At 48.0% G+C, this 25,581-nt stretch overlaps 2 protein-coding genes across 2 annotated transcripts; both read right to left on the reverse strand.

The window, feature by feature from the left end:
- Window positions 1–1,147: 1,147 nt before the first annotated feature.
- LOC142588855 (iris-like) lies at window positions 1,148–10,899 on the reverse strand. The gene is made up of 5 exons (XM_075700675.1): window positions 10,718–10,899; window positions 9,223–9,448; window positions 5,433–5,619; window positions 3,888–4,103; window positions 1,148–1,713 (listed from the first exon to the last, which is right to left on the reverse strand). The coding sequence occupies exons 1-5, from the start codon at window positions 10,897–10,899 to the stop codon at window positions 1,148–1,150; spliced, it is 1,377 nt and encodes a 458-aa protein (XP_075556790.1).
- Window positions 10,900–13,005: 2,106 nt separating this feature from the next.
- LOC142587134 (iris-like) lies at window positions 13,006–19,387 on the reverse strand. The gene is made up of 4 exons (XM_075698021.1): window positions 19,228–19,387; window positions 17,832–18,124; window positions 14,835–15,151; window positions 13,006–13,490 (listed from the first exon to the last, which is right to left on the reverse strand). The coding sequence occupies exons 1-4, from the start codon at window positions 19,317–19,319 to the stop codon at window positions 13,134–13,136; spliced, it is 1,059 nt and encodes a 352-aa protein (XP_075554136.1). The 5' UTR covers window positions 19,320–19,387; the 3' UTR covers window positions 13,006–13,133.
- Between the last annotated feature and the right edge of the window lie 6,194 nt (window positions 19,388–25,581).

The following is a 25,581-nucleotide window of genomic DNA, read 5'->3' on the forward strand; positions in this document are numbered from 1 at the left end:
TTTAGCATTCAAAGATTCCTGACTGCTTCTCACGCTTGCCGGCAACTGCAGCTAATGTAACTGTAATGTTTACCGGAAACGTTGGCGGCGATTGCTATGCATGAGGGCGAGCTTTCCAGTAGAATCGCGGCCTGTTAAAGTGGGCCGATCCAGGAGGTTGTGCACAACCTCACAAAACAAATACATCTTCAGGCTTCTGTTATGGTTTCGTACCTTTTATATTCAAGTCCAAGAAGATTTAACATAAAAGGCATTCGCTCTCGATGTCTTGTTTCATGGCATTTGTTTGTGGGCTGTCATTCTCAAAATTCGGAGGAATCTTTTGTCAAGAATGTAAGACAAGGTATAAGCAAGTTTAGTGATAAAATGGTGTTGCAGTATAACCCGTGTGCTCCACAGTGAAGTGCTGGCGGACCAACTCGGGGCTGTCCAGAGGGCCCGTGTGACGGCAGAGGGGCTCGGCCTCTCTGTACCGACGTCGGAGCGGCCCGCATCAGTCCCAGACTGATCCCTCCGGACCTAAATAAAGTTCTTCATACCATATAACCCGCGTATCCCGCATGTTATGTAGAAAGGCGTGGCATATACATAAACCTCAACATATACGGAAGTTTTCGCTCACGGACAACTCCACAGACACCAGATTCTCTGCGACACGGGGCCCTTAACGCTGTCGCGTTAAAATGTATAATGGCGACCTGAGAGGCTAACAGCCTTCGCTGTAGAAAAAAAAAAACACGCACCAACTCATGCAGATGTCAACTTTGCCACAGCAACTTTAATGACCGATATAGAGCGTTATTTAATATTTTTACTGCGCATTATTTGTACAAGCAGTTGAGCCTCGAGGGCATACGTTGTTATATATCCGTAAAGCTATTGGCGTTCTTTATAGCCGCTCAATTCACAATACAAAAGCCGTACAATCTTCGGAAAAACGCATGTGTAGACAACTGGGGCGCAGCCGGCGTGCCTGTCGGTGTGAATGACGACGAGAGAAGTGCCAGGCGTTGAGGCCTTTTCGTCTTTAATATTACGGCGCAGACAACAGGAGGACATGTTCTCAACCTCGTGTTGTCCTGTTGTCTGTGCTGCTTATGTGTAACGTTCACTGGCATGGCCGCGCATATTTACGCGTGGCTGTAGGCTAGATGTAGGGAAGGCAAACTTCCCTCACCGATCCCATGAACAGCACTGCCTCTGGAACCCTGCTAAGGACCACAAACATGAACGGGTGGTCCACGTTGAACGTCAGGCACGCCTCCGGGTCCTCCCATGGGCCGAACTTGTGGCCCTTCTCCTTGGTTTGCAGGGAGGCGCAGTGGACCGCTATAGACAGGTGCCGTCTCGCGACGGCGAGACCCGAGGATTCGGCATTGCGTACCGGTAAACCCGGCAGGTCGGCCAGCCCCGGCACGAACAGGTCGACGACGCCCAACCTCGGCAATACGCCCGTGAGGTCGAAGGCCTGCTTGACGCCGAACTTGGGCAACTTGACGTCGACGCTGCCTCGGTCTTCGAGCCGGTCCAGGCAGCTCCTCAGCCTGGGTGCCGTCAGCGAAGTCTCCAGGGCGGTCAGTCCGTCCCGCTTGCGCGGCAAAATGAGCACCATGGACTTTTTGTAGCGCCGATAGCGGAGCTCCAGGGCAGTGGCGTCCAGTTCCACGTCGCAGACGGCGATGGGAAAGCGACCCCGTTGACACATCATGGTCACTGTATTATTGGCAAGAGGCGTTAAAATTTTGTTGGATGAGCTTATATGGGCGGTATTAATAATAATATATGGGGTTTTACGTGCCAAAACCACTTTCTGATTATGAGGCACGCCGTAGTGGAGGACTCCGGAAATTTAGACCACCTGGGGTTCTTTAACGTGCACCTAAATCTAAGTACACGGGTGTTTTCGCATTTCGCCCCCATCGAAATGCGGCCGCCGTGGCCGGGATTCGATCCCGCGACCTCGTGCTCAGCAGCCTAACACCATAGCCACTGAACAACCACGGCGGGTTATATGGGCGGTATTCGTGACGAAAAAAAGAAATTGCTTTACTGAGGTTATCGATAATGGTCGTCAAAACGCACTGGAATTGGCCGGCTTGTATACATACAGTCTAAATGACGAAGCAGGGACAAACACGTTCCACGCATCGGGGAAGGTGGTGGGCTGTTTTCAGTGGTGTGATACGCAGTCACTGCACCACGTGACACCACTACGTGACGCCCGCGCGACCGACCACGGATTTTACTGTTTCCGGGATCGATCCACTAGACGAGAAAACCGACCGAGCCGAAGTGACAAACCCTATAGAGAGGAAGGCAATTAATCTGCGCTGACATTTGTTGTACGTTTGTTGTAGAAAGGGTGTTTAGGAGCCGTGTCTCGTTTATTTGAGAAAATTCTTCTGGGAACAGAGCCACTCACCGGCACATTTCAGAGTCACACTGATGAGGCTATTATAAGGCGATTCGTTATGTCTGCCCCACACCGTCTCGATCTGAGCGCTCGCGTTTTGAAACCAACGAAACCGTCCGTTGACTGAATGATTGCATTAAATGATGCTTACAGCGCCGCATCAGCACCATTTATTTAGAAGGAAACTACACACATCAAGTGAGCGCGGCCTTGAATTAACCTCTTCCTGCACCACTAAAAGAACACACATACGCAAATGATGAGAACGCAGTTGTAACGAACATAGTGTTTACCGAAGAGAACCTCCACTATTATTTGCAGCGAGTAGATCCCTTTTGCTGGTAGCGAGCACAGCTGCTACACGGGTTATAGCCACCCGCGTCTAGTACGTAACTAACCCACCTTTAGAAAGAGTGCGCGCTGCCATTGAAGTCGTGCCTTGAACAAAATTCTCTCGACTTAACTGTTCTCCACAATGTATCGGAATCTCTTCCTTCTTCAGAAGGACCATCGGCAGTTATTTCGGTGCTGTTCAGTCAAATTGCTTACCAAGGCGCATTTGTTGATGGCTCCATAACCAATGGCACATGTTAACCATGGTGGATTGTTAACCATGATTTTGTTAATCAGGTAAAGTGCTTCAAAAACATCTTTAGGAGACGCAAATATGTCTGTAATCCTTCTACAGCAAAGAACCCATTTGTCTACTTACCACCACCCACTTCGCTTCCTGGAACTGGGTGGAAAAGAATGGATTGCAACGTTTCTCCACACAAGGGCTACGTAAACTGACTTACTGCGGGCTACCAGTAGTAGGTTAACGCTCGAAACATGGCACTCCGCGCAGGGCCTTCTCGTACCACGTGCATAGGATCCTGGTTTTCTTAGATGTTCTTCCCGTTACTGCTGTTTGTCAGGTGTAACCCACAATGGACAGGCGTGTTGACGAAAAGCTTAATTACAGCGCTAAATAGTTTACTGCCGTCTATGTATGTTATGTATGAAAAGCAGTTTGTCAGCCTCTTTTCGTAGCAATCCATTCAGAAAGTGGCAAAATATAACTGATGAGGTCGGCTTGTCGCAAGTTAGAAAAGTGGTGTTCGCTCGTGTCAATTAAGCTGAGGTCCTCGATATCCCTAAAGGGCGGGTGGAGAAGGTAGAACACTTGCTGCCAGTGGTGGAAGAATGGGATAAACTGGTACGCCGTCGCTTTTGAATAAACAACTTGTTGCTAATAGTCTCAAAGAGCCAGTTGCCGTTAGCGCAATAGAAGCATACGCGCGCGATCGTTGCCAGAGCATCAGGCTGCAGTGCGGGGTGGCCGAAGTTTGATCCCATAATGGGACACTCGGTTCTTTTTATTGATAAGGCCCGAAATGGTTGCGAGACGGGAACCTACCTATAGACCAATGGCAAATCGCCTGACATGAGTCAGTGCGTTAAAAAGCGCAGTGACGAACCTATACATCCATACCTCTCTTCGCGGCTCCGGACGACTCGTAGAAGACGGCCGACGTGGAGTCCTTGAAACGAAACTTCCACTTCCAGTCGGCCGTCCGCAGTGACGTCACGCTGGCCACCAGGAGTGACGTGGTGCCGTTCACAGCGCCCCGAGGTATGGCGTGCTCGCACTCGAACGCCGACATCATGTGTAGCCACTCGTTCACGCGCTCACGCACGCCTTCGCCATCTGCGATCGAGACGCGCGGATGGCCTCAGAGTTTACAAAAGTCAGCGCAAGTTCGGTCTTCAAGTTCTCCAGCCGTTGTCTAGAACCAGAGTGCTACTCATGCCTACTATAACTTAAGGATACCATTCAGTTGATTCGATTGCGTTATTATATACGGTGCTTTTTTCCTAGCTGCGACAAATTTTCAAAAAAGTGCATGCGGCTCACAGCACGGTCCGAATCCGTGGTGTAAATTACTCGATCTAATTACTTCCGGCTCCTCACAGTCGCAGCGAGCTGACTGCCGCTGCTGGGTGACGTAAGCAGAACGCCGCCTGGAGGGGCGGGACTTCGCGCTCGCTGCAGCTTCCCGGTTCGGGTTTCGAGCGCTCCGTCTTCGCGAAGCTTTTTGGTTGCCTTCGTCAGAATAGAAACGAGTTAAAACGACTACTGTTACGTTTTCCTTGTGCGGAGGGTGACCTTCCCGTTGAGTTTCCAAACATTCTGCTCCGCTGCCAATTTGTTTTTACAGTAATGTAGCCAGCCTCGTTTCTGACTTCGATACTGTCTTCGCGAAGCTGTCTTTTTGGCCGTCTTTGTCAGAATGGAAACAACAGTTAAAACGGCCGCTGTTACGCTTCCTTATGCGGAGGGGGACGGACCTTCCCGTCGAGTTTCAAAACATTCTGTGCAGTTGCCATGTTGCTTGGACAGTAAAGTAGCCAGCATCGTTTTTGACTTCGATGCTGTCTTCGCGTAGCTGTCTTGTCTGTCAGAATGGAAACGAGTTAAAACGGCCGCTGTCCGCACAGGTGTCTATTTGGCCATCTACGATGAGTATATTGGAACACAGTCAAAGACCGACACGCAAAAGCCGCACAGAAGACCAATGTCGATTCGCATTTGGCCGGCAAGATGAGTTGCCGTCAAACTTTGTATCAAGGCACATCTGTGCTTATACTCGCAATACTCATTCCCGGTGCGAAATTTCCTGCCAGCCCTCCGGGAAAGCAAGAGCGCGTGTATTCCTCATGTAAAACTTTCAAACAGAGGTTCTTTGTGATGTTGCAAAAAAAAAGAAAGCCCGTTGTAGTGAGCAAAGTTTCTGCGTGTAAGCCGGAATGTCTTTAAATTGCCATTGATTAGTCCTGCGGCCGCCGCCTAAGCTTCGTTTCCCCGCAACATGCGAATATGCTTCGCGGCCAGACACGATGTCGATCAAACATCACTTTTGTGGACAAGTTAGGCGCCGGTGAAAGGCTTTTTGCAAACCGCCCCATATTGGCAGACCAAATAAGCGGCATTGGAAACGGAGACGCTTTTAGGACGTGATGACTGCACCAAGTTTACCTAATTCGAAATCAGCCTGCTGATGCTCCACGAGCAATGAGTCAATGGCCGCGCGTAGACGACTGGCGACAGAGGGGCAAGGGTACAAGTGACGGCTCGTGATGAGCTGCGTCTTGTTGTTGAAGCTGAAGTAGCAGAGTCCTCCCGCCAGGCCGGTGAGCTTGTAAGCGCGACGCCGCATGTACAGCTGTACACGAATGCAGAAGCAATGTGAGAAGAACGAAAGAAAGAGAGAGAAATAGACAAAACTTCGTTGCTATATGGATGAGAATTGTCCTACCGCTCCACGAATTCGCGTGCTGTGTGACCGCTGCGAGGAATCGCTAGTTTTCGTGTCTTGGCGCCTCGAGTCGGCCACTCGACGCTTCTTTTTTTTTAATTCGGGGTTTTACGTGCCAAAAGCACTTTTTCCGAAGATGAGGCACGCCGTAGTGAAGGACTCCGGAAATTTTGACCACCTGGGGTTCCTTAACGCCACTCGGCGGTTGCGGAGGTGGCTGGAAAAGCTGAATTTCTTGCAGGAGGAGTGGTGGTGTCGAATAGTCTTGCCCCAGTATGTCCGCAGTGCTTAGATCTAGCAGTGTGGTAAGCGTTCATACCAAAATACTTTCCTAGAATGGTGGAACGGTGCCCTAGGCGTTTACCTCCACATCTGTTTATCTCCACATCTACCTCGCGTTTTGTTCGTGAAAGCTACAATACAAAGGCATAATAATCGTGATCGCTGAACCATGCTTCTGCAATAGCAAAACGGTTATTCTTATCGCGAGAGGGCGCCTCGAATGCTAGAAAGGAAGTAAAGACAGACTGTATGCTGGCAACGCCTTCTTGAAGCGTCGACATGTGCGGGTCATGACGTCACGTACTGAATTAGAAAGCGTCTACTAGAGTCAATGCCTCCTTTACTAGATGCCAGCCGCGTTGTCCGTAAACTCGGTTCCTGGCCCTCTCCCTTTTCTCTCCTCCGCGAAAAGGCAACGAGCGCCACTTGTGGCGGACGTCTGCAACCTAGATCACGTGCTTTGGCCTCTGAGATTACCATGGCGTCTGTTGCCATCTCGGAGGCCCGCGATAACGCTCGCTAACAGACGCCCGCGCATATAAAGCGCCGGCGGAGCATTCGGCCGCCGCTGCCGCATCCGCCGGAAGTTGAAAAGGCAACGAGCGCCGCCTCACGGAATTTATGCTGAACTAACTTCAACTAAGGGAACCGCCGCCGCAATGGGAAAGCGAGCAACGCGGCTGGCATCTAGTAAAGGAGGCATTGCTAGAGTCCATTTATATTGGTAAAGGAGGAGTTCACTGTTCTGCAAAAGCACCCAGCATTCAAATTAGAAATTTGGAAACCCTTCCTGCGCGAGAAGGGCTCAAATACGCGACATTAAAATCAACGAAGTCCCACTGACGTACCAGCGCTAAGACTTAGGCACAAAATAAAAAAAAAATACAGGAAGTTTGGACATAGTCTCTTTTATGCAGCGCGAGTAACAACTTTTTCCTGCCTAAAAAACAGAAATGAGCTTTTGAAGAAACGACTTCAGGAGCCTACATTGATTTAGTGTTCTGCTAATGGTCGTTTGTTTAATATTTTAGGTACATCCGCCAGATCACTTTACTCCACTTCTGCAATTCTGCACAGTGCAGTGAAAGTTATGGGTCACGTGAGCCAACCGGCAAAATTGACAAGCGTAAGGGCTCCTACATCGACCGCCAATTATCGCCTCATGCCCAACGTTGAAAGAAAACGGAATGCATAGTAGCCTGCCTACCATGGGGGGAGCCCTGTTCCCTTATCTGAAAACCGCAACTGGCTCTCGTTACTGATTGGCTGATAACGAGTCCTTCGCTGAAACGCGCGTGCTTGGTGGCATGAACCGGACACTACACCTCAGCAAGTGCAGCACGAAGGTCTAAAAATGGTTTCCAGCGCTCTCTTCTGAACCGGCGGGGGTTATTTCGGCGCCTCGGTCTTATGGTTAGGGAGGATAATCGCGGGAGCAAGATGTTAATCTTCTTTTTTTCAGTTGTTGGCGAGCACACATAAAAACGAAGCGCGAGAAAGAATACTGGAGAAGCGTTGGTTGGGGGAGGGGGGGTCCTGTATTCTTTCTCGTGTCTCGTTTTTTTTTGTGCGCTGCACCAAGAACAGATAACTTCCGACTCGCGCGCTGTTCTAATCCTCCTAGATTTTCTTTAATGATAATGGGGGGGGGATGCGAAGCGAACTTACAGGAAACGCCAAGGAATGCCTGAGGGTAATTGACCGTTTAAAGAAGTGGATTGCAGAAATAATAAGCGAGGGTTAAACTTGTGCTAGGACACCATATTGTCAATAATGAAAAATTAAAAGGGAAGAGGATACCTTTGGCCGCCAGTATACAATAGGAGTCGAACTCACAACCTCTGAAGGACACGGGCTATGACGAGTCCTTATATAAAAAAGACCATACAGTGAAGAATAGCTTGAGCTGTGTTAACAAATTAACCTTCTAGAATACCAAAGAATAAAAAAGAAATTTAACAGAGCCACTCTTACTTTGACCGTAGGCATGGCAAACGAAAAAGACGCGAACACCAAAGACAAATGGCGACGCTACCTCGAAGTTCCCGAGCGCGCTCGCATTGACGTCACAGATTGACGCGCCTGCTCGGGGCCCATTGAACTCTCTTTGGGTAAAGAGGAACCACATTGCATTACGAAGGAGCCAAGGCCTGAACTTAGCCAGTTTTGTAAATCCTTTATTGAGCCACGACGGCCCCAAAATGCGAGACAGTATACTTCGAAATCTTTGGTGCTACACTCTGATGCCGGTGCTGAAAAAAGAAAAAAAAAAAAAAACTTTGACAATAGTTCTTGATTTTGGTAATATACCTCGTACCGTGAAACTAACGAAAACGAAATTGTGAAAGAATGCATAATCAGTCTGCGCTGATTTTGGGCTGCTCAGCACGAGTTCGCAGGATCGAATCCCGGCCCCGGCGGCCACATCTCGATGGGGGGCGAAATGCGAGAACACCTGTGTGCTTAGATTTAGGTGCACGTTAAAGAACCCCAGGTGGTCGAAATTTCCGGAGTCGTCCACTACGGCGTGCCTCATATTCAGACAGTGGCTATGGCATGTAAAACCCCACAATTTAATTTTTTTCAGTCTGCGCTGATTGACTTTCTCTGGTGTCCGTTTAGGGAAATGAAGCTCATCCGGAATTTAACCTCTACGGCTCCATCAGAAAGCAGCTACATTCGCTTGTACTTTTCTGGGCTTCCCTGCTAAATCTGCAACCTTTTACGGCTGTGTTTTGCCATAAAATCGGGCTTGTAGAGAGATTTCGTAAAAACTTTGCATAACTTAATAAAAAGACAATCAGACATCCACCCAATCGTAGCAATTGCTACAACGGAAACCCATACGGGTTCCTTGAAAGAAAAGCCTCGCAGTTGAGGGAAAAATCGTCTTGGTACGGGGCTCGCACCCGGCACCACCACCTTTCCGGGGCAGCCAGATTAACCACCTAGGGCAGCCTGGTTAGCTCGGATGGTAGAGCGGCTGCCCCGGAAAGGCGGTGGTCCTGGGTTCAAATCCCGGACCAGCACGAATTTTTCAGCTGCGACGCTTTTCTTTCATGGAACCCGTATGGGTTTTCATTCTAGCAATTGCTACGATTGGGTGGATCTCTGACTTTCCCTTTATTTCTCTCAACCTCGCGGGTTTCTGTGGAACAATTACGTCAGGCTTGCATAAATCTACTTATATAAGGGCATTCTACGCGGTGATGCGTTCAGGACAGTGACCTTGAAGTCGTCGCTCTGAAATCCATGTAGGTGGAGTGCTCGGGCGAGTTGATTGGCGGTGCGTCCGTTGGCGAGGGCCAGCATCAGGGCCATCACGGTCTGCACAGCCAGAGGAGAGAAGAGCACGTTGGAACCAGCTCCGCCGGTCCCGCGTCTCAGCTCCAGGTACACGTCGACCGCGAACTGGAGCATGGCGTCGTTGAGGGCGTTTTCGTTCGGCAGCGGTCTGCGCGGAAGTAAGAAAAAATAAAGAATGCCGCATCACTTATGACCACGTATCGAACTAGGCAAGCATGGACGAATCGCAGGCATGGAGGTTGGCCTCGTCAAGTCGCCCCACCCTCTGCGACCTATCTGTGCGTTGAGTGGTGGCAAATGGGCCCTCCACGGTTGTAGGATCTCTCGCGGCATTGTTTTGTTCGCTATAACCCTTCGCGCTCTTAGTGACAATCTCGTCTCGATCGGCCCCAAGCACATATACGTATCACTTGTCACGTATACGTTGCGACAAAAAAACTTACAAAGTTACCCAGCTTCTGGCTCAGTGGACGTGACCTTGCTCTGCTGAGCGCGAGGTCTCGGGTTCGAGTCGACGATAGCTCTACAGCGGCAGCGCCAGCGACGCAGTTCACGACACGAATGCGCCAGAGTTCGCGAGTGTCAGTCCTGCTGCATTACACCAGGATTCGCTGAGCTCGTGCACTATAGTGCTACTTGTTATAACACGGAAGCCAGTTCGGTGGCTGACGCCTTAGCTTACGAGAACTTGATGTGTGAAATCGTAACTGACGAACCGGCGACGTCTCTCAGAGCCATTTGTGGCGGGAAGGACGCGAATGCCAACGAAGACAAGGCAGTAGAACAGCGGGAGAAAGAACGCAGATTTTTGTCATTGCAATGCAGGAGACAATAGTGGAATTCGGCGACGTGTCAGCTACTCCTTGCGTATAGCTAATCCTTGCGTTTTATATATATATATATATGTATATATATATATATATATATATATATATATATATGTATGTATGTATATATATATATGTATGTATGTATATATATATGTATGTATGTATGTATATATATGTATGTATGTATGTATATATATATATGTATGTATGTATGTATATATATATATGTATGTATGTATGTATATATATATATGTATGTATGTATGTATATATATATATATATGTATGTATGTATGTATATATATGTATGTATGTATGTATGTATGTATATATATGTATGTATGTATATATATATATGTATGTATGTATATATATATATGTATGTATGTATGTATATATATGTATGTATGTATGTATATATATATATGTATGTATGTATGTATATATATATATGCATGTATGTATATAGACCGCCTAATTAAAGGGAACCCTCCCTGATAGCATGCATTCGCGCTTCTCTTGAGTGAACTGTTGCGTAGTTTCTGGAGGACGGTTCAAGTTTTGACTGCGGTGTGGCCAATACGCACCTTGCTTTGCTATGGTTTGCCCGCCGATCGCGGTAAGCTAGCGTCTCTTGTTCCGACGAAGAGGATGGACCGGCGGACTCTTCCACGTCCGGGTTTGTCTTGTCGGTCTTCGAACTTTCTGCATCGATTAGTCGACCGGAGGAGGCTGCTACCAGATGCTGGTCCTCTTTGCTGGACTTCATGACTACGAAATCCCCATGCAGCTTGGTTGCTGGCTTGCGCCTTGCACCATGGCGTGTACCCACTACGCAGGATTGACCATGAACCCGGATGTTAAACAGAGGAGGGCATGTAACATTTAAAACAAACAAATAAAAGGCATTGAAAAGTGAACATTCTAAATAAAGGTAATATAGTAGACTAATGCTAATGATACTTTTATTTTTCTTTCAGAGAAAAAATTTATTTGCATATAGATAGGGAACTTGTAGGCATTAAAATTAACTCAAAATCGAATTGCAATTTTGTGAAGTATGAAATATTGCCAAGTCATTCTACCGTGTAATATCCTTGTGTCATAAAGGAATTCCCAGATGGCCGTGCATACGTTTCTATGTCTAAAGCCCAACGCAGATGCCCTGTAGGAGAAAATATTTTGAAAATTAGCAGAAATGTAGACCTGATTGTTGGAATAGAATTTATAAATGCAGTTTTTTCTCTGTTGTTTTTTTCTATCAAGCATGTGGCTCATACCGAATACGGGAGATTGGCCACGAAATGGACGGAATATTTCAATTTATAACGAAAAATAAATTTCACATTATCTATGGGCTTAGCACTGTAGAGCCTGGCTTCTGAATCGCTCGCACGGTATCTTTCGTTTCTCGTTCCTCCTACTCGACAAACGTGGCCGCCATTCGGGATTATTCGAAAATGCTTAGCTTAGTATGTGGTGTACAACGCTGTGGCGGTGGCTGAGGAAAAAGAAAAACTGAAGTCAGGTCGTGAAGAACGCGCGAGGACGCAAATGTTGAAGGCAACAGCAACAAACTACCACAAGCAAGAAAGGCGAATCTACCCGCCTCCAAACGCAAGCCTCACGCGAGCGCAAGCCTCGATCCTGAGTCGAATCCAAACTAAGTCGTTCCCCAGCCCACATTGGCTGGCTATAATTACCAACGGGCAATGGAACCCAATATGTCAAAACTGCACAAATCAAACATTGGCTACCCAAAATCGCATTCTTTGGGTGTGCGAGGGCTTACCCCCTCCCAGGTCGCTCCTACCAGCTCCCTGACAACACACATGGGAGGAGCTGCTCAGAACGGCGGATCAAAAACTACAAAAAGCCGTCGTTGCCTGGGCCGAAAGGGTCGCTCCTCATGAGGGCCATCCTAGGACTCGGGCCTGCCAGATCATAACTGAGCAGAATCTCAATAAAGTTGTTACCACCCCCAACAGCAACAACTATTATAACAACAATGACCAAAACACCGCCACCTATTAGCGCAATACTAAGCCGGTTAATGTGAAAGCGGATGGACAGGGCGACAGGGTGGAAGACCTTTTTAAGTTTTTCCGTCTTGACTGCTGCTTGGAATATGTATTTTTTCCTGTGTTTTGAATAGGTCTGCTCGAATTCAGACAAAGAAGTTATTGGGAAACAAGAGACAAACAAAAAGAAATCCCACTAACGAACGGACAAACTAACGAAGGTGAAGGAACATAAATTAGAAGCTTCATGAAATCAAGAGTTCGACGTAAACCTCGGGTGGTCGGGATTGCGCATGGACAAAAGAAATACGGACGCCGATCAAACGGACGTCGGTATCCGTTTTCATCGTTGACTATAAATTAGAAGCTGCCGAGAGCTTCGGGCATAGCTGCCAGTGCTTAAATGAGCTGGTTTGACGCAAGGTGAAACCCCGTTGTTGGCTCACTTTTGGAGAGATACTTGTTCCAAAACCGTTTCCCAGAAGAACAAGATATGACGAAGTTAGAGTTTACCTTGCAGGCGTGAGCACTGCTGAAAATTAAGAAGGAACCCATATACGGTGTCCCAGCTAAGTAGAGATTAGCTGTTAAACAACGAAAAAAAAGAAAAGGTTAGAAGAACATGGTGCAACATCTTAAGACCTACGTAGTTCGGTCGTCATACTTCTGTCGACGAAGCACCGTAAACCTCGTATATTGCACTGTTTTCGTAACTATCTTTTTCATTAAAGAGCTTGACTCTAGTTAGCTGGGACAGCCTAATGCCAATGTAGCTTCAATGAAATTAGTGACATCGGTTTCAGGAGCTTACAGATGCTTGTAGACACCAGGAAAGTTAGTTTTTATTGTCCCGCTCAGTTATCGAAGAAGCAGTTACACTTCATGTATAACACGATGGTTTAGTTCGCCAGGCATCGCATTTGCGACGCCACTGGAAAAACGACGACCAACAATGTCAATGAAAGAAAAAAATACATTTTCGCTAAAGCGGCTGAACGTGGCGTACGGAGCCGGCGAACAATATCACTTCCGGGCTGTGGCATCGTATGAGGAAGTAGAAGGGACGGTCCACCCGGAACCGAGACGGGTCCACGAGGAAGCCTCCGGGCGTTTTGGCAACGTCCTCGGGCGGGGCCGTCTCGGTGCCTGCTTCGTTGACGTCGATGAACGCCTTGTGTACGGCGACCGACAGGGTGATTCCTGTCGCCTGTGCGCTGCCGTCCTTCTTGGAGGCGTCCTCGTTCCTTACGAAGCCCGTGAATTCGGCCAGGAGCGGGTCAAATAGGTCCTTGACTCCCATTGCCTGCAGGACGACTCTGAGGTCCGTCGTGTCTTCCACCTGTGCGAAAATGAGAACGGTAAATCTCAGTGGAGCGAGATGAAGTGCTCAGCACCTGCCGTTTAGCGCGACATTCTAAATTACCAGTGTAATAGGACATTTAGGATATCCTGCAGAGGGTGTTCTGGGCTGCTCCTCAAGTTATTCCGTCAAAGAGAGCGGGAAAGTGAATGATAAGTCGCAATAGCACGTAATCTTGGGCGTGTAGGTTCAAGTTTATTACGATGGCAGCGCCAAGGGAACGGTGACACAAACCGGTGACACAGGACCCGCGCTGACCTGTGCATGTCTTGCGTCCACCTTTCTCTCTGTCACGCTGTCCCCTTTGCGCTGCCGTCATAGTGAATGGTGCGCGGCCTGTTGCGCCCGGGTCCGAATCGGTCTTCGTCGTTAGTATTTCTTTGTGCTACCACATGTATTGCAATGGGCTTCGGATCCTATTACACTTGATAGGTGGCGCTCATGTAGATCAACTGCCTGCATGTTTTTCAAGGATTGAGGTCTGCCTGCAGCAAGCAGCACTCTTCCGCCTGCCTCATCAGTAGACCTACTCCAGAAGGAATTAGCTTACTCAGATCTGGATACCGCCACTGCACGACTCTGCACAATTCCACGTGCCGCCCAGCAGTGCAGTGTTGTGCATGCTTGGATTGGATGTCCGCCTCTTTCTTCTCTCTTTGTGCGTTATTTTCCGATTCCTGCATAAAATGTCATTTTGCTCAAAAAAGATTTCGTTGTTAGTTAGGGCTTGTGCGTGTTTGACCTGGCCGTCCCCGCCTTCCTTTCGTGCCTCGGCTGTATACTTCATATGGAATACCGCATGGTTCGCTCCGAAGCGTCGCTCGCTTCAGCCGTTGAATTACTCGTCTCGGCGGCTGAATGTTAGGTAAGGGACCGCGCCTTCAAACTTTCCGGTGAACGGGGCACACTGTAGTCACTTGTTACGCCTGGTCGCCGTTACTCCACTGCTTCGAGGAAAAAAGCGTTCTTTTACGGACAGGATGCGTATAAACACAAACTGCTCCAAAGGTTTACCAGCATTCAACAACACTTAAGATTGGTAGTTGCTGGGAAGGAGTGAGACAGCTCATATTGACGATACACAAAAGCGCAGTAATAGTATAGCAGTTTGAAAAAAAAATGATTAAGAAAGGGATTACGCTAGGCCTTCTCTCTGCACAGTGAATATTGCCTTCCGGAAAAATGATCGCGGGAATCGGTGGGAGGGGTATAGAGACGGAGGTTATAGAGCGATGAGGCACATGAAATAGGAACACTTGACTCCCGCCTGTTTTTGCATCCTGTTTCAAAGTGCTGGACGGATGGACCAACAGCGCTGTATACCATGAAGCGCGGGAGCTCCAGCTGGACATCCTGCCGCGGGTCGAACCCCCGCAGGATTTTGTCCAGGCGCTCGGGCGTCAGGGACTCGACGAGCGACGCGAGTCCGTCCAGCTGGTCCGGCACCAGCAGGGTCATCGAGAAGCGGCCGCCGTCCTCGTAGGCGACGTCGAGGGCGCGCCCGGACAGGCCGTCGCAGTAGTGGTTGAGCCGGGCGGGCGCGTCGCCCGACATCATTCGCGTGCGGACGACCCTGGTGCGAGACTCGTGGAAGTCGCCCGCCACCGTGCGACCCGGGTCGAACGGGGTGAACCAGCGCCCTGGGGATGCGGGTTCGGGTGTTTTCTTTGTGTTTCTCCCCGTGATTTCGCGAGACCGAATAAAAACTTAACAGCGTGGCGAAGACTGCGACGGAACAGAAAGAAGCCTTCGAAGATGTGTGCCAGTTCGAGCAACTCGTACGTTAAAGACAGCGAAACAGTATAAGGGAGCACTCGCGCCACGTTTCGGAAGTTCGGGAGGTCTGTTTGGAGACGGCCAAAGACCCACGACATTACAAGCGCTTCACTTATATTCAACGCAATTTTTTCGCTATACCCGAGCCTTTTTTTTAAATGCTTCGCCATGTCAGAGTTCCTACATGTATATCCTTCGTTATATGCGACGTGTGTTACTGCAGGCTCTCTCGGCTTTACCGACGCCCGTGTCTAGCTGAGCGTTCCGATGGCTTGGCAGGGCTGCGTTGCTGGCGTTTCGCAGTACTTTAACATGTGAATCCAGCTCCGCTAGAGTTAGTGTATATGCTCCCTACAAGGACAGCATACAAACAGTAACTTTAGACTTCGCCATCGCGCGATGCGGTCGGTTTTCATCGCCGCTGTGCGAGAACCGTTGAACTCCCTTAACAGCTTCGCCGTAATGCAGCACTCGCCTTAGTTTTAGTGCGTTCGCATTAGGAGTGTGAAAACTTAAAAAAATTGCCTATGTGTGAACTGTGTGGCAATGCGGTCATGCAGTAGAGGGAATGGGAGAGTTTGGAAGAGCGCATGTGCGTGCATGTGTGACACTCCCTGCGCTACAGCATATGAACATGCATACCTAAGTTAATGGGCGGATTCACAGCCGCCGCCGTAGCGTAATTGGTAGTGGAACCTCACAGAGCTGAGCCATAGTGTTACTTCTCTCGCATTTACCGCTAAATTGCCATACTAATAACGCGACAATGTTAAGGGCCTCGTGTAGCGGGAAACCCGGCGTTGGCGTCCTGCATCGGCGTCGTTTCGGCAAAAACATTTTCTAACCACCCATACCAAGGCCCTCCATGTGGAGCAAGGAATTCGCTGAGCGTATTGAATTTCTGAAGCTAAAGGATCTATCAACATCGTAAAGTGCGACCTACATTACATGATAGCGTCGGATTGTAATTAAATTATACGAGAAAACATAATTCTATTACGCGAAAACTCAAAGAAACCCCTTTTCCAGCGTTTCTACCACTCACAGACCGGTCACGGAGTAAGCCATTTGCACGCACAGGCGCATGAGTATCTTCGAGGCTACAGTGCGGCGCGCCCGGTTCCTTGCAGTACCTCCAGATGGCGCTCGCCTCCACCGCATCGCGGCCCACGCAAGAGGCCGCGTTTTTACCAGCCTCTGTGCATAGCGTTCGCGGCCAGCGTTTCCCGGTAAACATGACGGTTACATGCGCTCCAGTTGCCGGGAAGCGTGAGAAGCCGTCAGGGATCGTTTAATGATATCGCGTTCCACTCTTAAAGGTGAAGGTTAAGCGTCCTCCAAATGTTTTTTTTTCTGTTTGACTGCGCGGTTAGATTTAATGACGAGCCAGTCCCAACTTGCCAAGTTGGGAAGTTCACAAGAAGGGAGGTTCACCATAAAGAAGACCTCTCTAATACCCAGCAAGGAAGAAAAAGTAGGATGGTAGCGAGGAAGTGCAGAAGTGACCTGAGTAGAGGAAACGCAAATTTGCAGGAGCAAAGCTTACGTGGCAGAAAGCACTGTCGAAAGCAGCAATCTCAGAATACAGAATGTTTGTATTTTGTAACAAGCTTAATGGAAGTCTTCCAAGCGAAAGTCTGCGACACGCAGCATGAAAGCGCCTGAACGCCCTCATATGGCAGTAGTAGTACGTCACCATATCGGCATACAACATATGCAATATTTTAACATATGTATTAACAATATGGTTATAAAAGATGACACAGAACATAGAAACACTCATCTCACATCACCGTCAGATCACGCACAAGCAGGGTGAATTTTAATGTACTCGTTCGGAATGCGCAAGAAGACTAGAAAATTTAGCTAGATGTAATTGGCGCACATTGCTACACATGGCTTGTCCCTAAAAACATCGCCACACAGGCAATTCTCCTGAAGTATACATGCTCTGCATCTTAAGACCAACGGGAGTACTGCAACCCCATTTTGCGGGGGTAAAGTGCATGTGAAATATTTGGCCCAACTCTTCATAGTTGCTGCATCTCTTTGAGGATCTTCTCGGATGGGGGACCAGCAGAATAAGCAGTCCCATCAGTTAGCATGGAAAATCGCGTGGAGCACTGAAGAAGAAGCTACCTCCGCAAAGAAGGTGTTGCCATGACAGCCCCCCCCCCCCCTCCTCTTTCTTCTGGAGTGTAGAGCAGCATCGCTACTAGAAACATTTGCGCTCTCTGGGGGCTTCTCTCGGGCCTCAAGCGAAAACTGTGATCGATCGCATATTTCCTTTCTTTCGATGCTTTCAGGTTACGAGCCGTATGTGCATATCAGCGTAACACGGACTTTCTTACATGTAGCCTTGGCGGAGTGTCGAATAAATGGATAAAGGAAGTCCGCGCAATAACTACGACGATTATTGTTCTGTTGGTAAACCGTAAAGGACGCACGCATTTATCGTACTCCTGAAACTCTTCGCACGCTCTCTCGAGGACATCCGTTTCGTTTGCGGGCTACACTTTAGGAAAACGATGGCTCTTTCCGTACCTTTGAAGTAGAGGGCGCTCACAAGCGCCAGCCGGGTGTCGCAGTCGAGGCTTCCTTCCGGAAGTAGGTCCTTGACGCGGAAGCACGTGGTCCGTTCGACGCAGGCATTGATGCTCGAGCGGCAGACTTCCGGGTCGGCGTGGAAACGCTCGCACTCGACGGCGCTCTTGTAGCACCGGTCCAGGGTGGCCTGGTATGCGCCCAGCGGCCGGAGCCGGTCGTCGGCGTACAGTCGGTTGGCCAGGCTGAGCGTGATCTCGCCGCTCAAGCGGCCCAGCTCGTTGAAGACGTGCCTGCGCGCGAGCGGCGTCGCCAGGGCGGTGTGGTAGCGAGTGTGTGTGCGCTCGGTAAACTCTTACGAAAGCTTTGCTATTGTGAGTGCGCTAACATAACATAGACGGACGTTGAGCTTTAAACCGCGGCTTAACAGTTACAGTTTCAGGAACTTAACTACGAATTTAGAACGAAAACAGCGCAAAAACGGGACAAGAGCGAAAGACGGATACGGCGTAGCTTAAAGCGTGCAAAAGCACGAGTTGCATACTTCGTAGCTCACACAGTTACCTCTCAAAATCAAATTGCGAACGTATAGCTTTGAACGACGCACCCGCCGCGGTTCTTTAGTGGCTATAGTGTTGGGCTGCTGAGCGCGAGGTCGCGGGATCGAATCCCGGCCATGGCGGCCGCATGTCGATGGGGGCGAAACGCGAAAACAGCCGTGGTACTTAGATTTATGTGCACGTTAAAGAAATCCAGGTGGTCCGGAGTCCCCCACTACGGTGTGCCTCAGAATGAGATCGTGATTTTGGCACGTAAAACCCCATAAATTAATAGCTTTGAACGAGCGATGGATCGAAAAAGCATAGGCATAACGTTAAGTGAAAGGTAGATGATGGCATGGGGACTTGAGAGCAAGTGGTTGCTTTCAACAATCTGGTTCAGATAAATAGGGGAAAAATGGAATTGGCCCAGTCATGTAATACATAGAGGAGATATGCAGTGGTTTATTGGGTACACGCGAAATACTGGTATACTTTTTCACACTGTTAGGTTTCCCTACGGGCTCATGCTTTACTTCCACTTCTAGGGCGATGGCCGCCATCTTGTGCGGCTCAAACGAGATGTGCAGGAAGCGCACTTGCAGAATTTTGCTCTCCCTCTGTTAGAATTGCAGAATGAGTACAAAGGCAAACGCAGTCGAACACAGAGAAAATATTGAGGCGATTGGGAAATTTGAAGGCATAGGATGGTGTCAACTGGCAAGGACACAAAAACTTACTCTGGTAGAGTATACGCACAAACCACATACTCTAAGAGATAAGAGACAAGCTAAAGATCTAGTGCGTAAAGTCTATTTGAAAAATTGATATAGTGCGAGCGTGCGCGCGGCGTGCACCTGAACTGTTCGTGCACGGTCCTGATGTCGGCGCAGTGGAGGGCGGCGGCCAGCTGCCTCGACGTGCGACCGCTCGTTCCCGCGTGCACCATGGACAGCGCCGAGGCCACAGCCAGAGGCGAGAAGGTGATGTTCTCCGGGGAATCGCCGGGTTTGCTGGGCGCCTGCGGACAAGTGACCGATAAAGGTGCCGTCGGTACGTATAGTTGCTATCTCTATGTTTAGGACGATGAGCAAAACGTGAACAAGGTGAATGCAGGAGTCAGCGTTTCGACAAGTGGACTTGTCTTCTTCAAGGCGACGTACGCTTTCCTCGCCATAGTATCTTCAAGGTGACGTACGCTTTCCTCGCCACAGTATATACTGTGGCGAGGAAAGCGTACGTCGCCTTGAAGAAGACAAATCCACTTGTCGAAACGTTGGCTCCTGCATTCACCTTGTTCACGTTTTGCTCATCGTCTTGAATTTCCATCTCCCGCATTCCCCATGTTATCTCTATGTTTAGTACACCGTAGTATCCTTTAGATGCCGCTTTCGCGGTAGCAGACCATTGAATTATGACACGCTGTTACGGCGGGCTCCATTATTGTTAAATATTCAATTGCAGGTTGTATGTTTCAGTTCTTGTTCATGGCTGGGCTACCCATATTGAGACGAATACTTTTTCATCCTCTGACCGCATTTCGCCGGCTAGACATTGTGTAAAGGTTACCGCTAGGCGCAAGACGCGCCTTTCTGCCTTGTTTCTCGAATGGGATCGATCGTCCTGTTTTCTATATATGTCGTGGCCAAGCGTCGCATAATCAAATATCGTTCGTGAAGGGGAATGCTGGTGCACGTTCTAGAGCTTACGCGAGCATTGGCGTCTACTTTGAAAGGTTCGCGAGCCATGTTTAAATAGCCGACGCGTCTGATCCGCAGAATCAGATTTCGACTATCACCGACTGTGCTCGCCACAGTCGTTGTCAGAGTATCGCTTGCTCTCGTGGGCACAGGTTAGTTTCGAAGATTCCCAGTTCTTCGCTACTGCGCTCCTGCGCCGTCACTACAGCGCGGGACGGACTCGTCTAGCAGCCGACGGCCGTGTCACCGGCAAAACGCCGAAGACGCATTGCGTAGCCGCACACTTGGGGGTGCGTGCGCCACAGTGATACGGGCCAACCACCGACGACGAACAAAGCCGCCGTTTCGCAATTACGAACTCTGCATGGGCCGTTACGATCCAGTTTGGAAAGAAGTTTAAGCGGCGCTTACACATAGTGACAAAAATTGCAGGATAGGAAAGCGCGCCGTCCTCCGCAATATCTATAGGCAAATGCACATAGGGAGCCAAGAATCGAGAGAAAAAGGTCCTGCAGTCTCGGAGGGCGGCCGGACTGTGGTGAAGAGCAGTTACGAGTCCCTCGTTCTTTTGGCAGGCAGTATATGCCGACTTTACCCATGAACCTTTAAAGGGCACTAAAGGCAAATACTATGTCGACTTGGATTGTTTAAATAGCATTCCAGAAACTTTGCAACGCTTGTTTCGCGCCAAGAAAAGACTTGGTTCAGCACAATGCGCTGGCGGGCTAGTTGGTGCGAATCCATGGATAATTTGGTTAGCGCAAAACAACAGACACAAGAAAGACGACAGGACAAGGCGCTACCAGAACAGCAGGTTCAGGACATGATACAGACACACAAATATCAGGACCCAGAGTTCTGGTAGTGCCTTGTCCTGTCGTCTTTATTGTGTCTGTTGTTTTGCGCTAAACAAAGTATTCATGGATTTGCACCAACTAGCCCGCCAACGCATTGTGCTGAACTATGTTTCTTCTACTGTGGGCCCTGATATTTGTGTGTCTGTGCCATCTTCTGAACCTGCAGTTCTGGTAGCGCCTTGTCCTGTCGTCTTTCTTGTGTCTGTTGTTTTGCGCTAAACAAAGTATTCATAAAAGACTTGGTGTACGGGAAAATAACATTTCAAGGGTCCAAATGCCTTGCGCGATAATTTAACTGAGGAGTGCTTTCGTCATTGGGCAAATGCTTGAATGTCCAGAGGGAGTCTCTAACCATGCCCTGCCTTTACCACAATTTCTCCATTATTAAGGCTCTGTTCGCGATAATATTGACGCCTTAGATATCCTAGAGCACTAATCTGTCACTTTAGCTTCAGTTAATATTTGCCTTTAGTGTCCCTTTAATTAAGCGCGAGCACACGCTAGCGGGATACATGACGTCACGCCGAGGTGCTGCAGGAATTTCGGGGTGGTGGTGCAAACCGCCTTTCGTTTTTTTTTTTGTCGCGTATCTTAGCGGCTTATCAAAAGCCACGTATCGCGTGCTGTATAACAGTGGTCATTGTGCTGTAGTTGCTGGAGCGTAGTTCATTAATAAAGCTTAATTTGATATTACTCTCTATAGTGTTGCTTTATATTTTGACTAGCCTGAATGAAGTTTCGTGAAAACGCGTCCCTGTTAGCGTGATGTAAACAATGATTCACTGTATAGCGCTGACAAGCCTGCCTGGATGAGCAGGCAAACGGGGACGTGAGCGCTGCGCATGTCGTCTCCTGATGGCTGTTCGTCGTGGCCTTTTGCCACTGGAACTAATGAATTAGGCTAAAACAAAGAGCCCATGTATCTACTCCCGTGATATGAACAGCAATTGCCTCTTAAGTAGAAGCTCTGCCACAGGGTACTTTATCCGAGTACATGGGAACGGATCCACTGCATCAAATTTGATAGTTTGTTGCATTTAAACTAAAGAAAAGACGCAATCTACCGACTAGAAGGAGTAGATTTTATAAAAATCTAAGCGATAAAGGTTGTTAAAGAGAATATTGAAAGTCGAAAAATTAGAAAGAAAGGAAAAATGAGCAATCTAGCTTACGGCTCTAACTCAGAGATAAAAGAGAATAATCATGTCAGTCGTACTTAGACATTTAATGCGGGCATAATTATTGCATGCACCACTCGGAAGTATGCAGGTCTTTTACTAATTTTTGATCATGAGAGTTGCAAAACATTGATAAGCAACGCAGTACATATATATATATATATATATATATATATATATATATATATATATATATATATACTATATTTTGTACATCGCGGCTGTCCTTTAGATTCTCTGACAGATGCATTTGACTAAACCGTGATATCTATTTTTTGATGCAGTTACAAATTTTGTAAACTAATTAGAGATCCTAATTGCAATTTTGATCTTTTATTTGGTAGAGTTGAGCTTTCGCTCTCAAATCAAACTCATTTCATTCAAATCGGTCCATCGAGTGTCTCGGGAACGTATTCGTGCTTTTTACATTCATTTGAACGGGGCGATCAGTCGGCCCTAGTCTAAAAAACTTTTTTTCCCTTTCTTACATATAGCTTTCTTTTCCCTTTCTTATGAAATAAAAGCAACAGCTTTTATTTCATATTGCTAGGTTCCATTATGTATTTCCTATCAATTGTGCGCCAACTGCTTTTCGACTCAGCTAGCAAGCAATCAAGCACTGCCGTACACTGTAAAAATGTTCACACCCTGAAGAGTGTTTTCTTATCGCACGGGTAACTCCCCTACCGTTAGGGCCTTAGAAAAATTTATAGAGGACAACAACACAGCTGTAGTTAGACGTGCGATGACAAAACACGTAGTTGAAAACTATGTAATCATTCTAACAGCCTTGGGCGTTCACAAATATCCGACAGGTTAATTACCCATATGAAACTCCGTTGTCGTCCACTCTTAAATTAGTCGCACCCTTTGAAGTGTCCTATATTTGTGTGCTCTGTCATGCCGCTAGCGTGCATGCTGTTTGTTATTTGGAAGTACCTAGCTCGCAGCGCTAAAGAAGGGAAATGCGGACAAGACAGATGGCTATTATCGTTGTGGGGTAAAATAAGCTCCAAATGGTGCAAGCTCTTTCAAGAATGTCCGCTATAAATTTCTGGACACTCTTAAAGCAGTTGCACCATTTGACGTGTATGTTTGTCCCACAACAATAATCATCTTCCCTGCTTGCGTTTCCTTTCTTGAAAATGCTGCGCTCGGTACTTTGAATGCTACGTCACATTGATAACGCGCATGCCGTTCATGACGGGGAAGTACCGGGCTTGCATCGTTAAAGAAAGGAAATGCAGGCAAGACAGATAGCTATAATTGCTGTGGGACAAAATACTCCGCACCGGGTGTTATCTTTTTTAAGAGTAAGGCACTAACGGTATGGGTGTTACCCATACGTCAGGAAAACACCCGTAAAGGGGCAAATATTTTTACATTGTACTGATAGGAGGTCCCCCTGACCGCATTTTCTTCGGGACCTCATGTTCTGACACTTAGGTACTGCGGCACTCGCATTTTTGCGACCGTCACGCTAAACCAATAAATTTCAATCTTCTCGAGCGGGCACGAGCGACCTTTATGCGGAGCAGCTGCTTGCACATGTTGACGGCGAGGGCGCTGCAGATCCGAGCGACACCTTCACCGGTCGGCGACCCCTTCGTGGCGCTCGTCGGAGACGGCGTGGCTGAACCGCACTTTCCGTGCACGTCCTCGGCGGAAGTCATTTCCCGAACGGGAGCTGCGACAAAAATCGCGCGAGACACCTGCCTGGCACAAGTTTGACTTAGGCACAAGTTTGACTCTGGCACAAGTTTGACTCTGGCACAAGTTTGACTTCGGCCCAAGTTTGGCTTGGGCCCAAGTTTGGCTACGGCCCAAGTTTGGCTAGGGCCCAAGTTTGGCTAGGGCCCAAGTTTGGCCTCGGCCCAAGTTTGGCTTGGGTCTAAGTTTGGCTTAGGCACAGGTAGGCGCTGACTTGGCAAACGGCAGCTCTATAGAGGCTGTCTCATTCTGGACTACTTGAACATGGCGAGAGACGCAGAAAGGCGAACGGGGCTCTGACTTCCAGATATAGAGTGGGAAGTCAGCTGCATGTGTGTCTTCCTTTTTGTTCTGTGTACCCGCATTCCGCGCTGTCGTGGGTTTTCCGCGAATCACCGATTAGCCTAACCTCCTACTCCTGTTATTACATTTTAATGCGTTGCCATCACGAGCACAAACGGGAATGCGTGTGAAGTGTGGGAAGCTGGTCACGCGGTAGAGCGCAGATGTGGAGCTCGGAAGAGCATGTCTGTTTATACATAATATATAGCTACGCAGTCTTTAGTTATTCATACACTTATACGCTCATAGCAACATGCAAAGAGCGGTGGGGGCTCAACAGGAAATATAGAACAGATTGAAACAGAGGCCAACGATAAGGCATTATTGCAATACCATTTCTTGCAGCTATTTTTACGTGCAATTCATGTATCCAAAACAGCACAGCAAGCTGCTTAATAGAATTATTATCACGTAAAAGAAGGCGCACACAAGAGGAAGGGGAGACGTTTCCCGTTCCTATTGTGCGTTTTTTTCTTTGCGGTAATTTTTCTAACCAGCTATGCCAGACCAAGCACCCAACAGTTCCCCGCTCTTAAGCATAGCAATTACAAGCGATATGTAAAGGCTGAATGTTATTTAGCTATAGCATCCATGAAAAGCGCAACCTCGACTTTCGGTATAAACAGGCACCACCTGGACTATGGAAGACGCTGCAGTACAAAACATGGGGTTGATTTTGACCGCTCTGTAGTAGCATGCTTCAAAACTAGCAGCAGCTTTTGAAAAAAACAACTGAAATATAGGAAGACTCAAGGATGACCGTGCGGTATGAATTGGACTTTTCCAAACGCTCTTCAGCGCACTTCGACGCATGCTTACCTGAACGTTAGAATTTTTCCTGACAGTCGCGTGCTGATGGAGCCGGTCGGTTGCCTAATTTCGTCTTCTTTTTGGGCGGAACTGATGATGGTGATGATGATGCTCGTGAAACATGGCGCATGACAGTGCAGGTCGGACCACGAAATTGTAGGAAAAGCACAGAGAACGATAAATAAAGGACATATTGAAAGATGTAAAGCTGGCAACCAGGGAATAGCGCGTAATTGGTAGTCAGATAAGGTGGATGGGCACGTATACTTTCAAAGAAATAGAAAAGAGATAATTGAACAATTCAGATCACAAGAGAATTTCGGAGACACATATTAGACACAGTAAATACAGTAGATTAACACGCTAAGGCGTGTCGTTTAAGTGAACCGCAAGCCAGCGTCATAGTCACAAATCGCATTCTTTTGGTAAAAATACGCAGATATAGTAGCGAGCTCCCATGTAGCCAGTAAATAAAATCAGTCTTGTTCTTGTTCCTTAATGACATGGCGCAACCTATCCTGGCAGTTCGGCCATTAATTGGGTGGTGAAAATAATGTATAATTTGTTTAAAGCAAAATTAGCTTAAATGAAATAAGTATCTTGTAAATGTGAAT

Source organism: Dermacentor variabilis, chromosome 7, assembly GCF_050947875.1.
Source record: "Dermacentor variabilis isolate Ectoservices chromosome 7, ASM5094787v1, whole genome shotgun sequence".
NCBI lineage: Eukaryota > Metazoa > Arthropoda > Arachnida > Ixodida > Ixodidae > Dermacentor > Dermacentor variabilis.

What these genes read in the sequence shown, in the direction of transcription:
- LOC142588855 (XM_075700675.1), bottom strand. Translation starts at nt 10,899, where the DNA reads ATGAAGTCCAGCAAAGAGGACCAGCATCTGGTAGCAGCCTCCTCCGGT. An exon ending in TTCAGAGCGACGACTTCAAG is followed by an intron (nt 5,620 to 9,222) that starts GTCACTGTCCTG and finishes ATTCGTGTACAG; the next exon opens with CTGTACATGCGGCGTCGCGC. An exon ending in GTCCGGAGCCGCGAAGAGAG is followed by an intron (nt 1,714 to 3,887) that starts GTATGGATGTAT and finishes CCAATAATACAG; the next exon opens with TGACCATGATGTGTCAACGG.
- LOC142587134 (XM_075698021.1), bottom strand. Translation starts at nt 19,319, where the DNA reads ATGGTGCACGCGGGAACGAGCGGTCGCACGTCGAGGCAGCTGGCCGCC. An exon ending in ACCGTGCACGAACAGTTCAG is followed by an intron (nt 18,125 to 19,227) that starts GTGCACGCCGCG and finishes GCTCGCGCGCAG; the next exon opens with GCACGTCTTCAACGAGCTGG. An exon ending in TGGAGCTCCCGCGCTTCATG is followed by an intron (nt 13,491 to 14,834) that starts GTATACAGCGCT and finishes ATTTTCGCACAG; the next exon opens with GTGGAAGACACGACGGACCT.